Raw genomic sequence first — 21,520 nt, forward strand, 5'->3', positions numbered from 1 at the left:
AGGTGTTTTGTCCATCCATTGTTTTACTTGCGATGTAATTTATGACATATTTTAGGAAAAAAGCTGAAAATTTCATTGTTTTCCCGTCATTTCACAAAAATTAGAAGACGTAACGTCATTACTATGATTTAATCGTAATCAGCATGTTTCAATCATATTGAAAAATGTGTTTATTTGCCTCTGTGTGTTGTCTGGTTCGCTATCTATGCGCGTATATACGAATATGTCATTTTGACCATTTCTTGATAATTTTTTATGGGGGGCTCACTTTTTCCGACCTCATTGATGCGATCTATCTTTTTATAGTACACATGTGTTTACACTAGGGTTGGTTCAATTCGAAATGACTGTTACAAGGTGATTTGTCCATCATTTTTTTTACTTGTGATAAAAATTATGACATTTATCGATTTTTTAGGGAAAAAAAGCTGAAAATTTCATTGTTTTCCCGTCATTTCATAAAAATGAGAAGACGTAACGTCATTATTATGGTTTAATCGTATTCAGCATGTTTCAATCATATCAAAAAATGTGTTTATTTGCCTGTGAATGTTGTCTGGTTCTCTATCTATGCGCATATATGCGAATGTGTCATTTTGGCCATTTTTTTTTTAATTTAGGGGGGGGGGTCTCTTTCTTTTTCCGACCTCATTGATGCGATGTTTCTTTTTATAGTACACATATGTTTACGCAAGGGTTGGTTCAATTCGAAATGACTGTTACAAGGAAATTTGTCCATCATTTTTTTACTTGTGATAAAAATTATGACATTTATCGATTTTTTAGGGGAAAAAAAGCTGAAAATTTCATTGTTTTCCCGTCATTTCATAAAAATGACAAGACATAACGTCATTATTATGATTTAATCGTATTCAGCATGTTTCAATCATATCGAAAAATGTGTTTATTTGCCTCTGAATGTTGTCTGGTTCTCTATCTATGCGCATATATGCGAATGTGTCATTTTGGCCATTTTTGATACCTGAAATCCAAGATGGCCGCCATATGACCCCCATGGGACATTAGTTGTCAATGGCAACAAGCATAAAATGAAACTAGACATCATACCGGTCCTAAAAAACCATGTTTCGAAAAACTGCCAGAGGGGTACATGGGAACCTATTTCTCCTCCCCCACTATATTAGTAAAACCCTTTTGTGTCTTTCAAAATCATACTACACAAGTGTACAAAGTACAGACAAAACGACGAAAGCAGCACTGTTTCAACAAAATGACACAAAAATGTTCTCAATCGGGCTGTGGAAATCCATGGTGCCACTTTCTCATGCATTATGCATGAGCCAGCCCTTCGCTGCAATTCCATGCGCTGACCGAAAATGAAAGTTGTTATGATCTTTATGAGAAACCTCGTCATTTAATTTTGACATAACACACACACCAGAGACACCCGGTAAAACACATGCATAATGCATGAGAAAGGGGCACCATGGATTTCCATAGCCCGATTGAGGATAATTTTTGTGTCATTTTGTTTGAATGGGTATGGAACTTTGTATACTTGTATAGAATGTTATTTCCAGTCTCAAGGCACAGGTCACATTGTTAAATCGACTCTCAATACATGCATGTTTGACATCAACCTAGATATTAACCGTATTTGTTAGTAATCTTACCAAACTTTTACGATTAGTATGCCGCTTCTTCTTCAGAATTTGTGTAAACGGTTGTACTGTCCAATCAACATGGAGCCGTTTGGTGGCAGATGTCAGAATGTGATATCCTCAACTGATGGGAAAATCCTGGACCTTTTATTTGAAGTGAACGGTGACTTTGAAGAAGGAGACATTTGGAGCCTACGATTCGAATTTAACCATCTGTTAAGTGATTTGTTGTTGTTGTTGGGAGAATGTTTAGGTCCCAGTGGGTTCGCAAATTCAATGGATGGAGCTACAAAGATAGTTTTAGGCAAAGAAATCGTTTCTGACAAACCGTGTTCTATGATTAGATTAAGATACCCACTTAAGATGAAAACCGGTAATAACTGTAGTACGGAACACAAAAGACATATAGTTTCTAAATTTACTTACAGACATTTGTATGCTAATGGAATCACCGTTACACTGGTTCATGACGTCACGAGGTCATCGTGTCAGACAAACATCTCTCTAAGTAACCCGGTGTACATCATGGAGCAGTATTGGAGTGGAAATCGTTTACCTTGTTCATCTTTAAAAGTCAACGTTCTCGAAAGAAACAACTCTGACTTTCCAATTATTTACACAACTCTCCTAAATATTACTTCACCCGAGATTGTGTACTTTGATTTAGATGGAACTGATATAGATGTATCAGACGTTATATATTCTGATGACTGGTTTTATGTTTGTTTTGAAACATATTTATCGAAATACCAAATCCCCACTAAGGAAATCAGCTTTGTTCTTGTTTCCAACTGTTTGTCAGTGCTAGGTTTGTTCTACAGCCTGGTACAGTATTGCATCCTTCCATTTGCGAGAAATGGAAATTCTGATATTAAGATATTACTGACTTTCTTTCTGCTTCTTTCTCAACTCGGTTCCTTATTCCTAACTCACTACAAAGACGTAGATAACTGTGATTGGTTTGGCATGCTTTATCATTTTACAAGGCTTGGCTCATTTGTATTCCTGTTCCTTTGTTCATTTCACTTCCATGCAAATGCTACAAATCCGAAGATATATAACAGATTAGAAAATATTCGGACTACAATGAAATATTTCTGTGTTGGCTTTACTATTAATGTTGTGATTGTATCGTGTACAAAGCTTGTTAACTTACTCTTAACACCAACAGAACGTTGTTATGACGGGGAAAGATGTCTGATTTCAAACGCGTCCGTTCTATTCCTTGCTTTTGTTGTACCAATATTATTTACTTTATATGGAACAAGAATCACCTTAGGACGTATTTTATCCCATATATCGACTTTACCCACTCCACCCGACACAGCGGAATATAAACTGATGGTATATATGATGATAACTGCAGTCATGGCGGGTATGGGCACTCTGGAAATTATGTCGGTATTACATATATCTCAATCATTTCTCACTGTTTTTAGAAATGCATTAAGTCTGCAAGGAATATTTATAACAGTTTGCTTTGCATGCAAGCATAGTGAAATGAAAAAGTAGGTTGTGACAACCGGTTGTTATTTACTTGGTTTGGCTCATGTTAGTGCGCTACCCCTGACTATATTATTATGCTTTTTATTTATTTTGTTTGCCTACTATAGAAATATTAGGCAAAAGAAAATAAGACTTCTAATATTTGCACTAATCTAAGCTGGAAATGAATCATAATAAACATTTGAGGAGCCAAAGTCGATATATGTGGAAAAAATGGATGTTAGAACAGTTGTTTTACTCACCGTTTTCTCGAAACTGCCCTCGCTCATGGCCAAGCTTGTTTTGTTTACCATTCGGGTATCGAACATATCAAGGAATCAACCCGTTCTATTTTAAGAATTATTTAATAATTGATTAATAACGTAATTATCACCATTAGAAAGAAACCAAATGATGTACGTTTCATAAGGGATGTTAATGTTGGTCTTAGCAAAGTTTTATGAAAATATAATGTGACTTTAAATAACATTCAAACAAACAATGCATTTTTGTTTTGTTTCTTATGAATAGTTACTTGAATTAGGGGAAATGCAGCAATTTGACATCCATGATAACACAAATTAATAAAAAAAAATACTTAACGAGAAAAGTGTCCAAGCACTGACATTATTCCATTCAACAAAGCATTACAATGATTCTTCTAACTTTTTGCCTCGTGCGTGGAAACCTTGCAAGTTTCACTAAGTTTGGCAACCCCCACACAGGCTTTTGGTTTTATTTTGTGTAATTGTTATTTTGATGCTTTGATTTTCTTATGTGTTATAAATTTCCATCTGTGTTATAAGTGGTTTGTTATGCTATAGCAATGCAATGTGTATGTTGAAATTTATAGATTCAGTATTATATTAAAAATGACACCATACATTTCAATATAGTGGTAATGTTCATTCAAATCCTTCTTATATTTTTTTGTGACAGGACTGAAGATACACATAAAAAACAGTTGTTTATGAAAAATGCCGTCCATTTATCGACAAAATATTAAAGAGAAGGTGTCTATATTGAAACAAAGGATGAATTGACGTAAGATGTTATATTGCTTTTGAATATGATCCAATGCACAGTTTCCATCACAAAAAAAACTATACTGGTCCTGTTGGTACGATTCGTATCGATACAACTTGTACGAAACAACGAATAGAACCCATGGGTATTTTCCTGTTTACCGAGAAAGTTTTCCAACTCTACATATATGAATAATTTAAATTGGTTTCAGCAATATCTTATTCAATTCTGTAAAGATGCGGTACAATATACATGTCATAAAAGTTTGGATTCGGAAACAAATACAATGTACATACAATGTACATCCGTCTCCATACAGGGGCTAGGAAGCGTAGGGGGGCAGGGAGGGCAACACACCCCCCCCCCCCCCCCGTTCCTCAGGACGGGGGGCACATATGTCTTTTTGCCCCCCCCATTTTCGCGGAGTGAAATGTTTGAAAAATGCATATTTAAAGGTATTTTTCGTACTTCATTTTTTCTTCAAATTTTTCCGCTGCGCGGCGCGTTTCCTAAAACGTTCAAGCACGTTATGTTAAAACTTTAATAATGAAAATAAAAAACAACCGAATTTGACTAAAAATAACCATCAATGTATTTCAAAAAAATGTCTCTTAAAAGATTAGTTTGTTTATATATCCTAGCAAGACAATAAATTCATTATTATTTTGAGTTACACAACAATGTGACGATGGATTGAATAGGTATGTTTAGATCGAGCAGGGTTGCATAATGGTATGACGACATTCGCAATATCATTTCTAAATGCAGGTAACTTTAAATCGAAAAAATACCGTGTTAAGAACGACGCTTTAAAATTATCAAAATGCACTGTATCACTCATCTCATTATAAATCGTAATATTGTTTCCCGGGGGAAACTCCCGGACCCCCCCCCCCCCTCCCCCCCAAAAAAAATTGCGCCTTCAGTGCTCGCAAATTCATCAAAATACATCACAGAACTCATCTCAGCCATTTTAACTCGTAAACAATGTCCCGGGGGAGACCCTTTGACCCCCAAAACAACAACAAAAACTCCCGCTTTCGGCGCTCACAAATTTATCAAAATGCGTATGAAACACTTCTCAGACATTCTAAATCGTAACACTAATGGTAACACAGATACCCCCCGGACCCCAAACATCCAAAATCTCGAGACTTCGGCGCTCACACGCTAATTTGCGTATTTATTAATTTCCGCGGAGAGCGCGGGGAGGTTGCGAAATATTGGGGACCTTTGCCCCCGCCCCATTACGTTTCATCTTCTTACGCCATTGTCACATATATATAAAACACATTAGCAATAGGGCAGTACTGATTATTTCTAAGAGTTATCTGTGCTAATTATGAAGTGCTTTGGAAGGAAAAAAAGAGGGATGCAGGGCTTGGGTAAAGAAAACTGATGTTTAATTTTTAACCATACAAAACCAGAAACTTGTTGAGAAATCTAACATAGTTTTATTATAAGTAAAATTATCACGGGTCTAAATTACATTGATTATAAGATAATAATAGGAGTTTCCCTCACGAATAGACCTTCTCTACATATTATGTTGCATCCTATAATACACATGTACGCTTTTATACATGGCATGTTCTTAATTCTGACATCTTCACATGTCAAGGCAGGATAATCCATTACACACCATACTAGCCTTGACAGAAACGGCCGCTTTAACGGTGCTTTACTACTGCTGCTATCTGGTGGCAAAAATGTTCACTATAGTCCCTTTACTAGTCGATGACGTAAATTCTGACCAATCAGAGGGCTCGTTTCTTTCTTGGAGATCGCTAATTTTAGCGCTACTTTCGACGTATGTCGGTATCGCTTGGTAGACGAAGGTGAATTCTGATGGCCTATAACAAACATGTGACAGGCGTCTCATTTGAGATTACGGAGGAGACCTTGCGAGATTTCACAAGCAGTTGACTACAATAGAAACTTGACAAATGGAGTAGTCCTGTATGTCCAACTCGGTTATCTCTCCTTACAACATATCTCTTATCACGGAAATTCGAACGTGCCGAAGGCGAAGATCCAAAATCAGCCTGTAAAAGATAATTGGATATCATTGTAGTGGAAATTTGATTCGTTTTTTTAACAAAGGTTTGAATACTTTGAATAAAAAATATAAGAAACGACAACTGCACCACATATCCCTATTGTATTTTTTTTTTTTTTTTTTTTTGTATTTCATTGGACATATATATACGAGCTTTCTTCTACCAGCAACATTTAACGAATGCATTGCTTCCTTGTATAGGTTTGGCAATTTTTATCAATTTTGTTTTGTACAAATGAATTAACCTGATGTCGCGTCAATGTAGATATCATGACGTCACAATGGATTTTCTGCTTGAATTTTTTTTATTCGCGTTTCCCTTTCTCTCCTACCTGAATGATATTAGACTATACATTAATTTCAACACAAACTAGAAATTTTAATAAAATATATTATGATGTTTCTATTGAAACCGTTCGTACTAACCGTACTGATGAGTTTAATGGTGACCTTATAATGTATTGACATTTTCATTATAAAATATTGTATATAAATGATGTAAATGATGGAACTAGAATGTATCTATACTTACATTACATCGGTGTACTAGTAGTTAAGCTGCTGATGCAAAGTTGGTGCAAAATTTTGAAATGCATTGATGAAAAACGCATCCAGGTTGCCTAGTGAAACATTAAACAAATAAATAACAATTTAATTACAATGGTCGTAAACAGTTGTATTATATGTTTGAATTGGCATAATAGATGTATAACTGGTTTTTATTTTCATATTCACTTACTACCATCAACTTAGAGTTCACTCATGTGCTATCTAATTTTAAGGTATGTTACCATATTTATATAGATATTAAAATATAAATTCATGTTTATTTGAATCCACTACTTCCTTACTATTTCGAAACCAAATGACGGAGTAGTCTCCCCTTAAACGTATTTCCACCTCCGAGGTCGAGTCTTACTCCGTATTCCTTAACGTTGCTATAACGTAAAATAAAAAAATAACACAGCACACCAGTCGAGAAATTGAAAACTGTTGGTGTAATTTTGGATTTCAATCCATATTGATAGAAATAAGCGCTCTATTTTACAAAACCATTTAATTGTTTTCACAAATACTTGTTGTCATAGTAAAAACCTAAAGAAATCCAGTTATGTCTTTCATGTTCATGTTAATCTAAGAAAATATCTATATGAAATATTCAATCAACGTTAGCCTTTAATCATTATAGATAAAAATACATTTGTATAGTAAACAACAAAAGCTTATCATAATGAATATACAAAGCACATACCTGATAAATCCCTGCTATAGATATTAACTTCATTGGTCGATAAGAGATATGTATATACCGAGGTAAAACTTCAATCAACCAGGTTGTTACATGATTAAAATTAAAGTACTAAACAACGTGATATTTGATTCTCACTCTCTCTGAAAATATCAGGTAACTCTTTTCTCATTCACAAAATACATGAGACTAATAACATTTCCATACAAACAAAAATTCAAACAAGAAAATGAAAATAAATATCAAAACAAATGACAATTACTAGTATCTTAACAAACAGTAAACAAATGACGTCACTTTTACATGGTGGATACACAAACAACACACAGGAACGCCACAGAATATACACAAAAACTTATAATTACAATATTGTGTTTTGATATTAAACCATACATTATTACATTGTTATTTTGTAGTGTTTAGGTTTGTCTGTAATTGTCTGATGAAAAGTATTTTTGTGAAATATATGTGTACTATGTAAAGTTGGGAATTGCAGTTAATGATATAAACTGAAACTGTGAAATGGTCATTAAAAATATGAATGACAATTGTTAAAAAAAAACTTTATATATGATCGATTATATTACAGTCTTTTTATTCTAAGATAATATTATGATATATAATAATGAATACGATTGTATATTTCAATGCATTTATTACAGAAATCTTGAAAGTGTCTGGAATATGTTTTCACATTTTAGATAATATCATTATATGTAATAGATATTATGATTACTGTTCCATATATTCCAATTCATTAATTACTGAAATCTTTAAAATGTCTTTAACATGTTTGTCACTATCTATATTATTTTACCTGTGTAGCAGGACGTGCCATCGAGACGTAAATGTCTGTCACACCTGTCACACTCCCTCTCCTCACAGTAACGCCCTCTAACGTCAGTACAATTAGTCGACGTATCATTCCAGTGGCAGTCTGAAAGAGGATGGAAACGTCGAGGAAACCACTAGGCTTACTATATACTAGGTTTTTTTCTTTTTTGCGTTTTATTATTTTTGTTTTTTTCTTATTTTCTTATTTATTTTTTTATATAATTTTTATAATTATTTTTTTTAATTATTTTTTGTTATTATTTAATCTTTATATTTTTTGTATTTTGATTTGTTTTGTATTTTTAATTGAATCCCTGAGAAAAAAGGGGAAGAATTATTAACTATTGTTACAGTACAGTTTGAATTCTTACAATTTTTCTTCGCATGTACAATGCAAGTATCATTAAAATCAAGGGGGAAATCTAATTTTAACAGCTGTATACTAAACTGGTCGCGACCAGTTACCGTGATTTTTTCGAGATTTTATAAGGATTTTGTCAAAACTAACGCACAGAAGGCGTTTGAAAATCGACATGAATTATCTTTAGTCCAAGATACTTCAGTAAAAATAGTCGTTGTTTAATTTTAATGATATGTTTTTTGACCAGCCGCCATTTATTTTCACCGCTAATTGGTACAGTTGACGATACATATAGGACCAGTTACCGTGATTTCAAAATAGAAAGGAAATGCGCTTTTAAAAACATGCTTATTTCACCCAAACTTACTTTGTGTTTCATTAAAGCGACCAACATCTATTTAATATCTTTTAGTAGAATAATTTAATCGTAATACATGGTTATTTTGGGACCGAAAGCATTACGGAAAAAAAGGACTGTCTCAAGGTGCGTTCGATAGGTAATCAGGAAATCACTAAAAACAGGATTCACCTCTGGGCAGGAGTAAATTTTGACAAACAAAGGTGTAAACGACCTAAAACTTACAGAATTGCAACAAATACAAATGAATTCATTTTGTTTGAAAAAATTAAACATAAGACGTATGAACCAGGTAAAACTACTTTCTGTTTTACGATCCTGTCATGCTCGATTGGAACTTGCCATATACCCATTTTTTTTGCATACTTTGACCTACTTTGATGCAGACGATCTTTGAAAATGACTCAAACAAAATAAACGATGATTTCATGAAATTTCAGGATTAATGTGCAAGTAAGTCATGATTTCAAGCTATCCCCTGAACTATCCCCTGAAAACTGACAATAACGAGATAAAAAAATCATTTTTAATGTCAAATTTAATGTACCATTAATGACTTAAACAATTTTAAAGATGCTTCATATCATAACAGATACCTATTACTTGAACAATAACAGATGTTTTATGGTATATATAAATACATATATGAGTCGAATTAACACAAAATATATATAAGATAATTTCGTTTGCTTTCTGTGCATTGGCAATAAGTACTTCATTCCATATAGGGCATAGTGTTATGGATTTTTTTCGTGACGCAATTAATTATTTTTATTCTTTTATCTTGTATTTAAATAAGAATCTCAAACTTTTCAATGTTGGTAATGGAGTTAAGTAACTTTTGTAACTGTTATCTTTATCACATTTTCATTTGTTATCGCATATCAACATTTAACGTGGATTATAAAATCTAACATGGCCATCAATCGGCCAGTGTGACCTCTCTTTTAAAATTATTCAAATCGATTGGGATTGTAAATGTAACTTCAGAACAAAAACCTCCTTAAGAACATAAAATAAAATACACTCACCTGCTGTGGTCAGTGTCCATATAGGTTGGCTTTTATTTGACAAACTGTCAGTCTGTATCCAACAGTCACATGTAAAGTTATATGAACGATATCCATCCGATATTACGATCTGATAAGGAAATATATAAACTGATACAGTATTTTATAAATTTACATATAGATTGTTTGCTTCGCGCGTTTTCAGTGAATCAAGCGTTGTTCTGTCATATTGTGTCGAATGGGGTCATTTGTCAAGCCTTATGTTGCAGAGAAAATAAAATGATTTACAGTATCAAGCAGATATCATTTTTAACTCAATATAATATAGCAAATCAATTCACAATACCAAGACATTGAAAATACAAAAATATATATAAAATGGAAATTTTATAAACCCATGATTGAATTAAGAAAAAATAATACGCAAATTTTCACCTTTTCAAGAAACAGTCCATCATAATTATGCTGAAATATCCGAACACTAATTATTTCTCCGAAATCCCAATATATATCAAATTGCCTCGTCTCGTTGACGCGGTAATCTCTTCCTAAATTGATTCCGATCATATCATTTCGCGTTCCGTTGATATCGAGGTAAAATGTATCTACTGATTCACTCCAGTAGATCCCTCCTACGTAGATTGTGATGATCCAGTGAAAAACTGTAACATGTAAGAATAAGGACAAGCATTTGATTAAACCATCTTTCTTTCTTGGCTACTAAATTTCACGACTTCCGTGTCAAAATATTTTCGCGGAAATTAAGTTTCGCGGATTCAAAATTGAATTGAGATATATTTTAATTAAACTGAGCAAGAATGGTCTAAGATATTATTTGACACAGATAAATTTTCGCGAATTTACCTTGATCGCAAATTCCGCGATAAAAACCGCACGCGAAAGAAAGTTGGTTTACAGTAATGTGGATTGTTCATGTAATAGAATGTTAAATGGTTTTGTGAAAATAAAGTGTAGAAAATTCTGATGTGTTAAACTTTGTGGGTTTGAGCCAATTTCATTAACATCAAAGGTATGTATACAGTAAAAGACGGTTATAACGAACCACGTTATGAGAATAGTACGGTATATAAGTCGCATACATCTTGATGAAGAATGAACATTTCTATGTTATAACTATGGATTTGTTGTATTCTGTACTCGCCTGTTTCAGTTAGTGTCCAGGATGATTGGCTGTCGATTAATGACGTGTTATTTTGTACCCAGCATCCGCATTGAAAGGTGTAAAGACGGTTTCCTGAAGACATCTCGACCTGCATAAAAGAAATGGTGTCTATACTACAGTAGTACCAAACTAAACCGGCAAGGAACCCTGTCACTGCTGATGTAACAAAACAAATACCATTTAGTCGGTAGCTTTCGCGGGATGATATTTTCTCGGACATTCGTCCGAAACTTTTTGAGACATGGTGGAAACGTGGAAATTTACGTAAAGAGGGTATTATTATTATTATTATTAGTTGTTTTTTTTTTGTTTTGTTTTTTTGCTAATTACGCGAAGGCCACTCACTGTGAAATTTTCCACCACGCGTTAAATTTCCTGAATATATCACTGGTATTTTGGGTTGTTTTTTTGGACATTGTGATTTGACATGTAATATGAAATATATTTTAATCAGTTAGCGCCTATACCTTCCGTAGAAAAAGTCCATCGTCATTGTTTTGGTATATCCGGATACTGTTGATATCGCCGAAATTCCAGTCGATTCCAATCATTCGTATTTCATTTAGCATAAAATCATATCCTAGTTCAATAGCGCTTTTGTCGTTGGTAGTACCGTTAACATCGAGGTAAAACGTATCTTTCGACCCAGCATTTACACGATCACCAACGTAAACTTTGACTTCCAAATGTACACCTGTTATATGTGAAATAAAGAGTAACACACAACGACACAGTTTAAATACCATTAAAATATATAATCAAATGGAAAGAATGATAAGTAAGATTAACTTAAAGCAAAGAATCATTTAAGATAACAAATTCTCTCATCTCACGCAATTAAACAACTAGAAAGACTACTGTGTATATGGCTCAATGTAAACACGATGAAAATGAATGTTTCTCTAATCGTGTTACCTGTCAAGGTCAGAATCCAAGATGGCTGACCACCAGTTTCAATCCAACAGTCACATGTAAATGTGAACTGTCGTTCTCCTTCAGACATCATAATCTAAATTGGAAATAACAACCCTTATACACATCAAAATGAACACAGTGACATCAACAATCAAAACCGCCTTTAACAATTTGTTATTTAGTAACTTACAGTTGAACTAAATGCCCAATGTTGTTTTTTTAAATAGGAATATAAAATGAGATTTGCAATTTTGTATAGACGCAATACTACGTTAATACTACACTTACCATTACCTTTTGAACAATGGGAATAAATCAAATGTTGATTTTCATAACGGTCGTATTATGTTTCCCACGGCCTCCTAATAAGTTGATTATCACAAGACGACACATCTTTGAATTATGTAATACGTAGGGAATACTGTATTTGTTAGGTGTTGTAACCTCATCTTAGGCTATGAATATAAATCATTTTTTCCTGTTATTGTTTTTAAGATTTTCTTGTTTCGGAAAGGATGTATTTTGTTACATTTTTAAAGGTGCTCCACCGCTAACAATTGGTATTATTTCACTATCAAAAATAGGATCAGACGATTTTTATTCAGTTACAAAAGTTACTTAATTTACACCATTACCGCCATTGAAAAGTTTGAGCTTCTAATTTTACTTCAAGTTAGAAATATAAAAAATATTTATTTGCATCCCGAAAAAAAATCTGTGGTACTATATCCTATATGGAATGAAATACTGATTGCGCATGCACCAAATTCAAAATAAATTATTTTATATTATTTTTGTGTTAATTAGACATATATATACATTATTAAACACCAATTATTTTTCTAATGATGAATGTCATTTATGCTCTGTAGGCGGTGGAGCATCTTTAATAATTGTAAAGTATTGTTCGACATAATGATGTTTAAAAATTTTATAGTAACCAATATCGTGTTTCATTCAGGCGAATCAAAATTTGAAACTAGAGCGATTAAGAGCATGTGTCCGTGCAGGTTGGCTTTTATTTGACAAACGGTCAGTCTGTATCCAACAGTCACATGTAAAGTTATATGAACGATATCCATCCGACATTACGATCTGATAAGGAAATGTAAGGATACAGTATTTTATCAAAGTTACATATATATTGTTTGTTTCGCGTATTATCAGTGAATTAAGCGTTTTTCTGTCATATTGTGTCGAATGGGATCATTTGTCAAGCCTTATGTTGAAGAGAAAATAAAATGATTGACAGTATCCAGCAGATATCTTTCAAGTCAAGTTAATATAGTAAATTAAACCACAATACCAACTTACTGCCGTTGAACCCTGTCTGTGAACGCCGAAAGTGTAAACAATTACGACAAGTATCAATAGCACATAATCAAAGACAAATAATCCTCGACGTCGAGAATCAAAATGTTTTCTCTTTGGATGGTTCGTTTACAAGATGGGCGGGGCCAAATATGACTCGAGTACTGTCGCCAAATCCACAGCCACCTGTACATGTAATCATCAGTGACTAACGTGACGCTACCCCAATTGGAACAATTTTTGAAGATAATTGTAAAAAAAAATTCACTTGTGTTTGAATCCAGATTTTTTTTCTTAATATTCCACAAAAAGATGCTTTTATCTTTAATTTCATGATTTGTTTACTTGTCAGTAGTGCATATATATTTATAAATACAGAGCATGTAAGTATGCCCGGTCCAGCCCTGTGTTTCAGGAGGTTTGATAATCTAAGATGGAACACCTCCTAAATATTGTTTGATTAACAAGTGCCCAGGCATGATTAAAAAAATGTTTGAAATCATTTAAAGAAAGTTCAAACATTTTTTTAGGTTATTAAAGTCACATGTCTTTCAAAAATATTCCATTCAGCAATCGCTTTTCTTATTTTAAAATATATGGCGTTTTAGAGTTGTCGCACGACGTCGCTTCCCGAAGTTTTTTCAAAATTTCATTATTTCATTTTCATATACAGATAATTAGCAACTTGGGAAAAATGACATATAAAAATTGTCACAGTAATTAGTCAGCGCCTTAATTTTTGTTCATGGCAGTTTTCGTTACTTACGATTGTAAATTGAAAATTCTGTATCCCATATTTTAAAGGTTTTCCATTTTGGGTAGAGTAGCGTCATGTTAGTTAGCTGAGCTGTGAATGAATAGCTAGTTAGCTTAATCAATCTATATATCATCAACAATGAGTCTATATCTACTTAGATACACATATTTTATTCTACAAACTGCATCAATATTCACTTGAGTAAAGTACTATTCTTTTTATTTCAGATATTTTAACAAATCTTCATATTTCTAGTAAAATTGTACACGAAACTCGTATCTAGCACTACTCATTACGTAGGGAACCGGGATGTCCCGGCTGCAGGCCGTAGGCAAAAAAAACAAATTTATAGGATGCCTAAGCTGAATCATATTTAAGATTTTCAATAAGTTGTTTGCAATATTATTACTGCAAAACTAACAAGCTAAAAGGTTAGTGATATTTTTAACCGTACTGTTACAAATTATTAGTCATCAGCTTGGATCTATTACCGTAGCGAGTCCACTCACAAATCTATTGCAAGCTAACGTGTCAGCTATCCGATTGCTCTTTAAAGTTTGTTAATGGTCTCAAACACACTAATTACTTATTGTGTTCATTTTAATTTTCATTCTAATCTTTTCGAATATTTCTGATAACTATTCATGTGTAATATCTCAAAACATTGACAAGAGCACGTAGTACGTCGGACCGCCGATGATTTGGAAATCTACAAGATATTTCATAAACAAATGCAAGTCTATTTTGATATGTTATTTCTTCTAAATACAACACTTCTTTGTGAAAGTTGTCAACCATTTATTGGGGATGTTTCGCAGTGAAAATACTACCTTTATAACATCGATTTTGTGGTTCCCTGGACGTTGTTTTTCTCAAAATCTTTTGATACGCAAAGTATACCCATTGTAGAGTTTTTTCCATCATTTTCAGTCGCAAAAAGTACTGCATAAAGTAAGATGGTCACAAGATTTTACGGTATTTGTAACAATTACGATTGTGTTTATAGAAATGTTCAGTGGTTGTGCAGCTGAGTGTAGCCAGTGCCGATCCGCGATTACATATCTACCAGTACTCGAGTCTATAAATAGTACGACAGCGACAGCTATCTTAGCTTACTAACTGTTGTCAATGCACTTGATATTCCCACTTCCTATTTTTGCCGTTTTTTTAGCAATGTGGATATGCCTAAATACAAAACAAACAAGAACGTACCCAGATTTATTGCAAAGATTTGTTTATTTATTCGTCTGACCAAGAACGTATATGAGACTTATAAATCCTTGGTCTGATATGCATTTGTAGCGTAGCCACAACGTTCAACTGACGTTTGATCTTTAGCAATTAACACTTCAATCATTTTTAACTCCGCCTACTTCAAATTAAGCCAATCATCGCGCACTTAGTGTGAGTGGGACGCGATTATCTTGTTGCAACACTTCATTCAATACAATGAACACTCGCTACAGTAGTATAGTAATTTCGTCGTTCACAGAGAGGGTTCAACGGCAGTAATGATATTGGAAATACAAAAGTAAATACAAAATGGAAATTTTATAAACACATGATTGAATTAAGAAAAAAACTAATAATCAAATTTTTACCTTTTCAAGAAACAGTCCATCATCATTATGCTGAAACATCCGAACACTGATTATTTCTCCGAAATCCCAATATATATCGAATTGCCTCGTCTCGTTGGCGCGATAATCTCTTCCTAAATTGATTCCGATCATATCATTTCGCGTTCCGTTAATGTCGAGGTAAAATGTATCTACTGATTCACTCCTGTAGATCCCTCCTACGTAGATTGTGATGATCCAGTGAAAAACTGTAACATGTAAGAATAAGGACAAGCATTTAATTAAACCATCTTTCTTTCTCGGCTACTAAATTTCACGACTTCCATGTCATAATATTTTCGCGGAAATGAAGTTTCGCGGATTCAAAATTGAATTGAGATATATTTTGATTTAATTGAGCAAGAATGGTCCAAGATATTATTTGACACAGTTAAATTTTCGCGAATTTACCTTGATCGCAAATTCCGCGATATACACCGCACGCGAAAGAAAGTTGGTTTACAGTAATGTAGATTGTAAATGTAATAGAATGTTAAATAGTTTTGTGAAAATAAAGTGTAGAAAATTCTGATGTGTTAAACTTTGTGGGTTTGAGCCAATTTCATTTACATCAAAGGTATGTATACAGTAAAAGACGGTTATAACGAGCCTCGTTATAAGTAAAGTTCGGTATATAAGTCTTGATGGAGAATGAACATTTCTATGTTATAACTATGGATTTGTTGTATTCTGTACTCGCCTGTTTCAGTTAGTGTCCAGGATGATTGGCTGTCGATTAATGACGTGTTATTTTGTACCCAGCATCCGCATTGAAAGGTGTAAAGACGGTTTCCTGAAGACATCTCGACCTGCATAAAATAAATGGTGTCTATACTACAGTAGTACCAAAGTAAACCGGCAAGGAACCCTGTCACTGCTGATGTAACAAAACAAATACCGTTTAGTCGGTAGCTTTCGCGGGATGATATTTTCTCGGACATTCGTCCGAAACTTTTTGAGACATGGTGGAAACGTGGAAATTTACGTAAAGAGAGTTTATTATTATTATTATTTTTTTTTCATTTTTGCTAATTACGCGAAGGCCACTCACTGTGAAATTTTCCACCACGCGTTCAATTTCCTGAATATATCACTGGATTTTTGGGGGTTTTTTTGGACATTGTGATTTGACATGTAATATGAAATATATTTTAATCAGTTAGCGCCTATACCTTCCGTAGAAAAAGTCCATCGTCATCGTTTTGGTATATCCGGATACTGTTGATATCGCCGAAATTCCAGTCGATTCCAATCATTCGTATTTCATTTAGCATAAAATTATATCCTAATTCAATAGCGCTTTTGTCGTTGGTAGTACCGTTAACATCGAGGTAAAACGTATCTTTCGACCCAGCATTTACACGATCACCAACGTAAACTTTGACTTCCCAATGTACACCTGTTATATGTGAAATAGAGAGCAACAAACAACGGCACAGTTTACATACCATTAAAATATATAATCAAATGGAAAGAATGATAAGTAAGATTAACTTAAAGCAAAGAATCATTTAAGATAACAAATTCTCTCATCTCACGCAATTAAACAACTAGAAAGACTACTGTGTATATGGCTCAATGTAAACACGATGAAAATGAATGTTTCTCTAATCGTGTTACCTGTCAAGGTCAGAATCCAAGATGGCTGACCATCAGTTTCAATCCAACAGTCACATGTAAATGTGAATTGTCGTTCTCCTTCAGACATCATAATCTAAATTGGAAATAACAACCCTTATACACATCAAAATGAACACAGTGACATCAACAATCAAAACCGCCTTAAACAATTAGTTATTAAGTAAATTACAGTTGAACTAAATGCCCAATGTTTTTTTTTTTTTTAAATAGGAATATAAAATGAGATTTACAATTTTGTATAGACGCAATACTACGTTAATACTACACTTACCATTACCTTTTAAACAATGGGAATAAATCAAATGTTGATTTTCATAACGGTGGTATTATGTTTCCCACGGCCTCCTAATTAGTTGATTATCACAAGACGACACATCTTTGATTTATGTAATACGTAGGGTATACTGTATTTGTTAGGTGTTGTAACCTCATCTTAGGCCATGAATATAAATCATTTTTTCCTGTTATTGTTTTTAATATTTTCTTGTTTCGGAAAGGATGTATTTTGTTACATTTTTAAAGGTGCTCCACCGCTAACAATTGGTATTATTTCACTATCAAAAATAGGATCAGACGATTTTTATTCAGTTACAAAAGTTACTTAATTTACACCATTACCGCCATTGAAAAGTTTGAGCTTCTAATTTTACTTCAAGTTAGAAATATAAAAAATATTTATTTGCATCCCGAAAAAAAAATCTGTGGTACTATATCCTATATGGAATGAAATACTGATTGCGCATGCACCAAATTCAAAATAAATTATTTTATACTATATTTGTGTTAATTAGACATATATATACATTATTAAACACCAATTATTTTTCTAATGATGAATGTCATTTATGCTCTGTAGGCGGTGGAGCATCTTTAATAATTGTAAAGTATTGTTCGACATAATGACGTTTAAAAATTTTATAGTAACCAATATCGTGTTTCATTCAGGCGAATCAAAATTTGAAACTAGAGCGATTAAGAGCATGTGTCCGTGCAGGTTGGCTTTTATTTGACAAACGGTCAGTCTGTATCCAACAGTCACATGTAAAGTTATATGAACGATATCCATCCGACATTACGATCTGATAAGGAAATGTAAGGATACAGTATTTTATCAAAGTTACATATATATTGTTTGTTTCGCGTATTATCAGTGAATTAAGCGTTTTTCTGTCATATTGTGTCGAATGGGATCATTTGTCAAGCCTTATGTTGAAGAGAAAATAAAATGATTGACAGTATCCAGCAGATATCTTTCAAGTCAAGTTAATATAGTAAATTAAACCACAATACCAACTTACTGCCGTTGAACCCTATCTGTGAACGCCGAAAGTGTAAAACAATTACGACAAGTATCAATAGTACATAATCAAAGACAAATAATCCTCGACGTCGAGAATCAAAATGTTTTCTCTTTGGATGGTTCGTTTACAAGATGGGCGGGGCCAAATATGACTCGAGTACTGTCGCCAAATCCACAGCCACCTGTACATGTAATCATCAGTGACTAACGTGACGCTACCCCAATTGGAACAATTTTTGAAGATAATTGTAAAAAAAAATTCACTTGTGTTTGAATCCAGATTTTTTTCTTAATATTCCATAAATAGATGCTTTTATCTTTAATTTCATGATATGTTTACTTGTCAGTAGTGCATATATATTTATAAATACAGAGCATGTAAGTATGCCCGGTCCAGCCCTGTGTTTCAGGAGGTTTGATAATCTAAGATGGAACACCTCCTAAATATTATTTGATTAACAAGTGCCCAGGCATGATTAAAAAAATGTTTGAAATCATTTAAAGAAAGTTCAAACATTTTTTTAGGTTATTAAAGTCACATGTCTTTCAAAAATATTCCATTCAGCAATCGCTTTTCTTATTTTAAAATATATGGCGTTTTAGAGTTGTCGCACGACGTCGTTTCCCGAAGTTTTTTCAAAATTTCATTATTTCATTTTCATATACAGATAATTAGCAACTTGGGAAAAATGACATATTAAAATTGTCACAGTAATTAGTCAGCGCCTTAATTTTTGTTCGTGGCAGTTTTCGTTACTTAAGATTGTAAATTGAAAATTCTGTATCCCATATTTTAAAGGTTTTCCATTTTGGGTAGAGTAGCGTCATGTTAGTTAGCTGAGCTGTGAATGAATTGCTAGTTAGCTTAATCAATCTATATATCATCAACAATGAGTCTATATCTACTTAAATACACAGATTTTATTCTACAAACTGCATCAATATTCACTTGAGTAAAGTACTATTCTTTTTATTTCAGATATTTTAACAAATCTTCATATTTCTAGTAAAATTGTACACGAAACTCGTATCTAGCACTACTCATTACGTAGGGAACCGGGATGTCCCGGCTGAAGGCCGTAGGCAAAAAAAAAACAAATTTATAGGATGCCTAAGCTGAATTATATTTAAGATTTTCAATAAGTTGTTTGCAATATTATTACTGCAAAACTAACAAGCTACAAGGTTAGTGACATTTTTAACCGTACTGTTACAAAGTATTAGTCATCAGCTTGGATCTATTACCGTAGCGAGTCCACTCACAAATCTATTGCAAGCTAACGTGTCAGCTATCCGATTGCTCTTTAAAGTTTGTTAATGGTCTCAAACACACTAATTACTTATTGTGTTCATTTTAATTTTCATTCTAATCTTTTCGAATATTTCTGATAACTATTCATGTGTAATATCTCAAAACATTGACAAGAGCACGTAGTACGTCGGACCGCCGATGATTTGGACATCTACAAGATATTTCATAAACAAATACAAGTCTATTTTGATATGTTATTTCTTCTAAATACAACACTTCTTTGTGAAAGTTGTCAACCATTTATTGGGGATGTTTCGCAGTGAAAATACTACCTTTATAACATCGATTTTGTGGTTCCCTGGACGTTGTTTTTCTCAAAATCTTTTGATACGCAAAGTATACCCATTGTAGAGTTTTTTCCATCATCTTCAGTCGCAAAAAGTACTGCATAAAGTAAAATGGTCACAAGATTTTACGGTATTTGTAACAATTACGATTGTGTTTATAGAAATGTTCAGTAGTTCTGCAGCTGAGTGTAGCCAGTGCCGATCCGCGATTACATATCTACCAGTACTCGAGTCTATAAATAGTACGACAGCGGCAGCTATCTTAGCTTACTAACTGTTGTCAATGCACTTGATATTCCCACTTCCTATTTTTGCCGCTTTTTTTTAGCAATGTGGATATGCCTAAATACAAAACAAACAAGAACGTACCCAGATTTATTGCAAAGTTTTTTTTATTTATTCGTCTGACCAAGAACGTATATGAGACTTATAAATCCTTGGTCTGATATGCATTTGTAGCGTAGCCACAACGTTCAACTGACGTTTGATCTTTAGCAATTAACACTTCAATCATTTTTAACTCCGCCTACTTCAAATAAAGCCAATCATCGCGCACTTAGTGTGAGTGGGACGCGATTATCTTGTTGCAACACTTCATTCAATACAATGAACGCTCGCTACAGTAGTATAGTAATTTCGTCGTTCACAGAGAGGGTTCAACGACAGTAATGATATTGAAAATACAAAAGTAAATACAAAATGGAAATTTTATAAACACATGATTGAATTAAGAAAAAAACTAATAATCAAATTTTTACCTTTTCAAGAAACAGTCCATCATCATTATGCTGAAACATCCGAACACTAATTATTTCTCCGAAATCCCAATATATATCGAATTGCCTCGTCTCGTTGACGCGATAATCTCTTCCTAAATTGATTCCGATCATATCATTTCGCGTTCCGTTAATGTCGAGGTAAAATGTATCTACTGATTCACTCCAGTAGATCCCTCCTACGTAGATTGTGATGATCCAGTGAAAAACTGTAACATGTAAGAATAAGGACAAGCATTTAATTAAACCATCTTTCTTTCTCGGCTACTAAATTTCACGACTTCCATGTCATAATATTTTCGCGGAAATTAAGTTTCGCGGATTCAAAATTGAATTGAGATATATTTTGATTTAATTGAGCAAGAATGGTCCAAGATATTATTAGACACAGATAAATTTTCGCGAATTTACCTTG

At 33.4% G+C, this 21,520-nt stretch overlaps 1 protein-coding gene and 1 long non-coding RNA gene across 3 annotated transcripts; both read right to left on the minus strand.

Annotated features, from left to right (window-relative positions):
* Nucleotides 1-5,536: 5,536 nt before the first annotated feature.
* Nucleotides 5,537-10,664, minus strand: LOC138331142 (uncharacterized). 2 transcript variants are annotated; one of them, XR_011209669.1, is made up of 5 exons: nt 10,440-10,664; nt 10,026-10,134; nt 7,044-8,378; nt 6,725-6,812; nt 5,537-6,178 (listed from the first exon to the last, which is right to left on the minus strand). It is a non-coding gene; the product is annotated as an uncharacterized lncRNA (long non-coding RNA). The 2 variants fall into 2 exon arrangements; XR_011209668.1 differs by lacking the exons at nt 10,026-10,134; nt 10,440-10,664 and having other exon boundaries at nt 5,553-6,178; nt 7,044-8,823.
* An 818-nt stretch (nt 10,665-11,482) lies between these two features.
* Nucleotides 11,483-21,312, minus strand: LOC138331273 (uncharacterized). The gene is made up of 7 exons (XM_069278788.1): nt 21,088-21,312; nt 17,410-17,503; nt 16,962-17,188; nt 16,490-16,598; nt 15,772-15,998; nt 12,103-12,196; nt 11,483-11,881 (listed from the first exon to the last, which is right to left on the minus strand). The coding sequence occupies exons 1-7, from the start codon at nt 21,217-21,219 to the stop codon at nt 11,649-11,651; spliced, it is 1,116 nt and encodes a 371-aa protein (XP_069134889.1). The 5' UTR covers nt 21,220-21,312; the 3' UTR covers nt 11,483-11,648.
* Nucleotides 21,313-21,520: the final 208 nt, after the last annotated feature.

Source organism: Argopecten irradians, chromosome 9 (assembly GCF_041381155.1).
Source record: "Argopecten irradians isolate NY chromosome 9, Ai_NY, whole genome shotgun sequence".
Classification (NCBI taxonomy): Eukaryota; Metazoa; Mollusca; class Bivalvia; order Pectinida; family Pectinidae; genus Argopecten; species Argopecten irradians.

Coding starts and splice junctions, on each gene's coding strand:
- LOC138331273 (XM_069278788.1), bottom strand. CDS start 21,219: ATGATCGGAATCAATTTAGGAAGAGATTATCGCGTCAACGAGACGAGG. Junction 17,504..21,087: donor ATGGACTGTTTCTTGAAAAG/GTAAAAATTTGA, acceptor TTTCCAATTTAG/ATTATGATGTCTGAAGGAGA. Junction 11,882..12,102: donor TTGGATTCTGACCTTGACAG/GTAACACGATTA, acceptor CACATATAACAG/GTGTACATTTGGAAGTCAAA.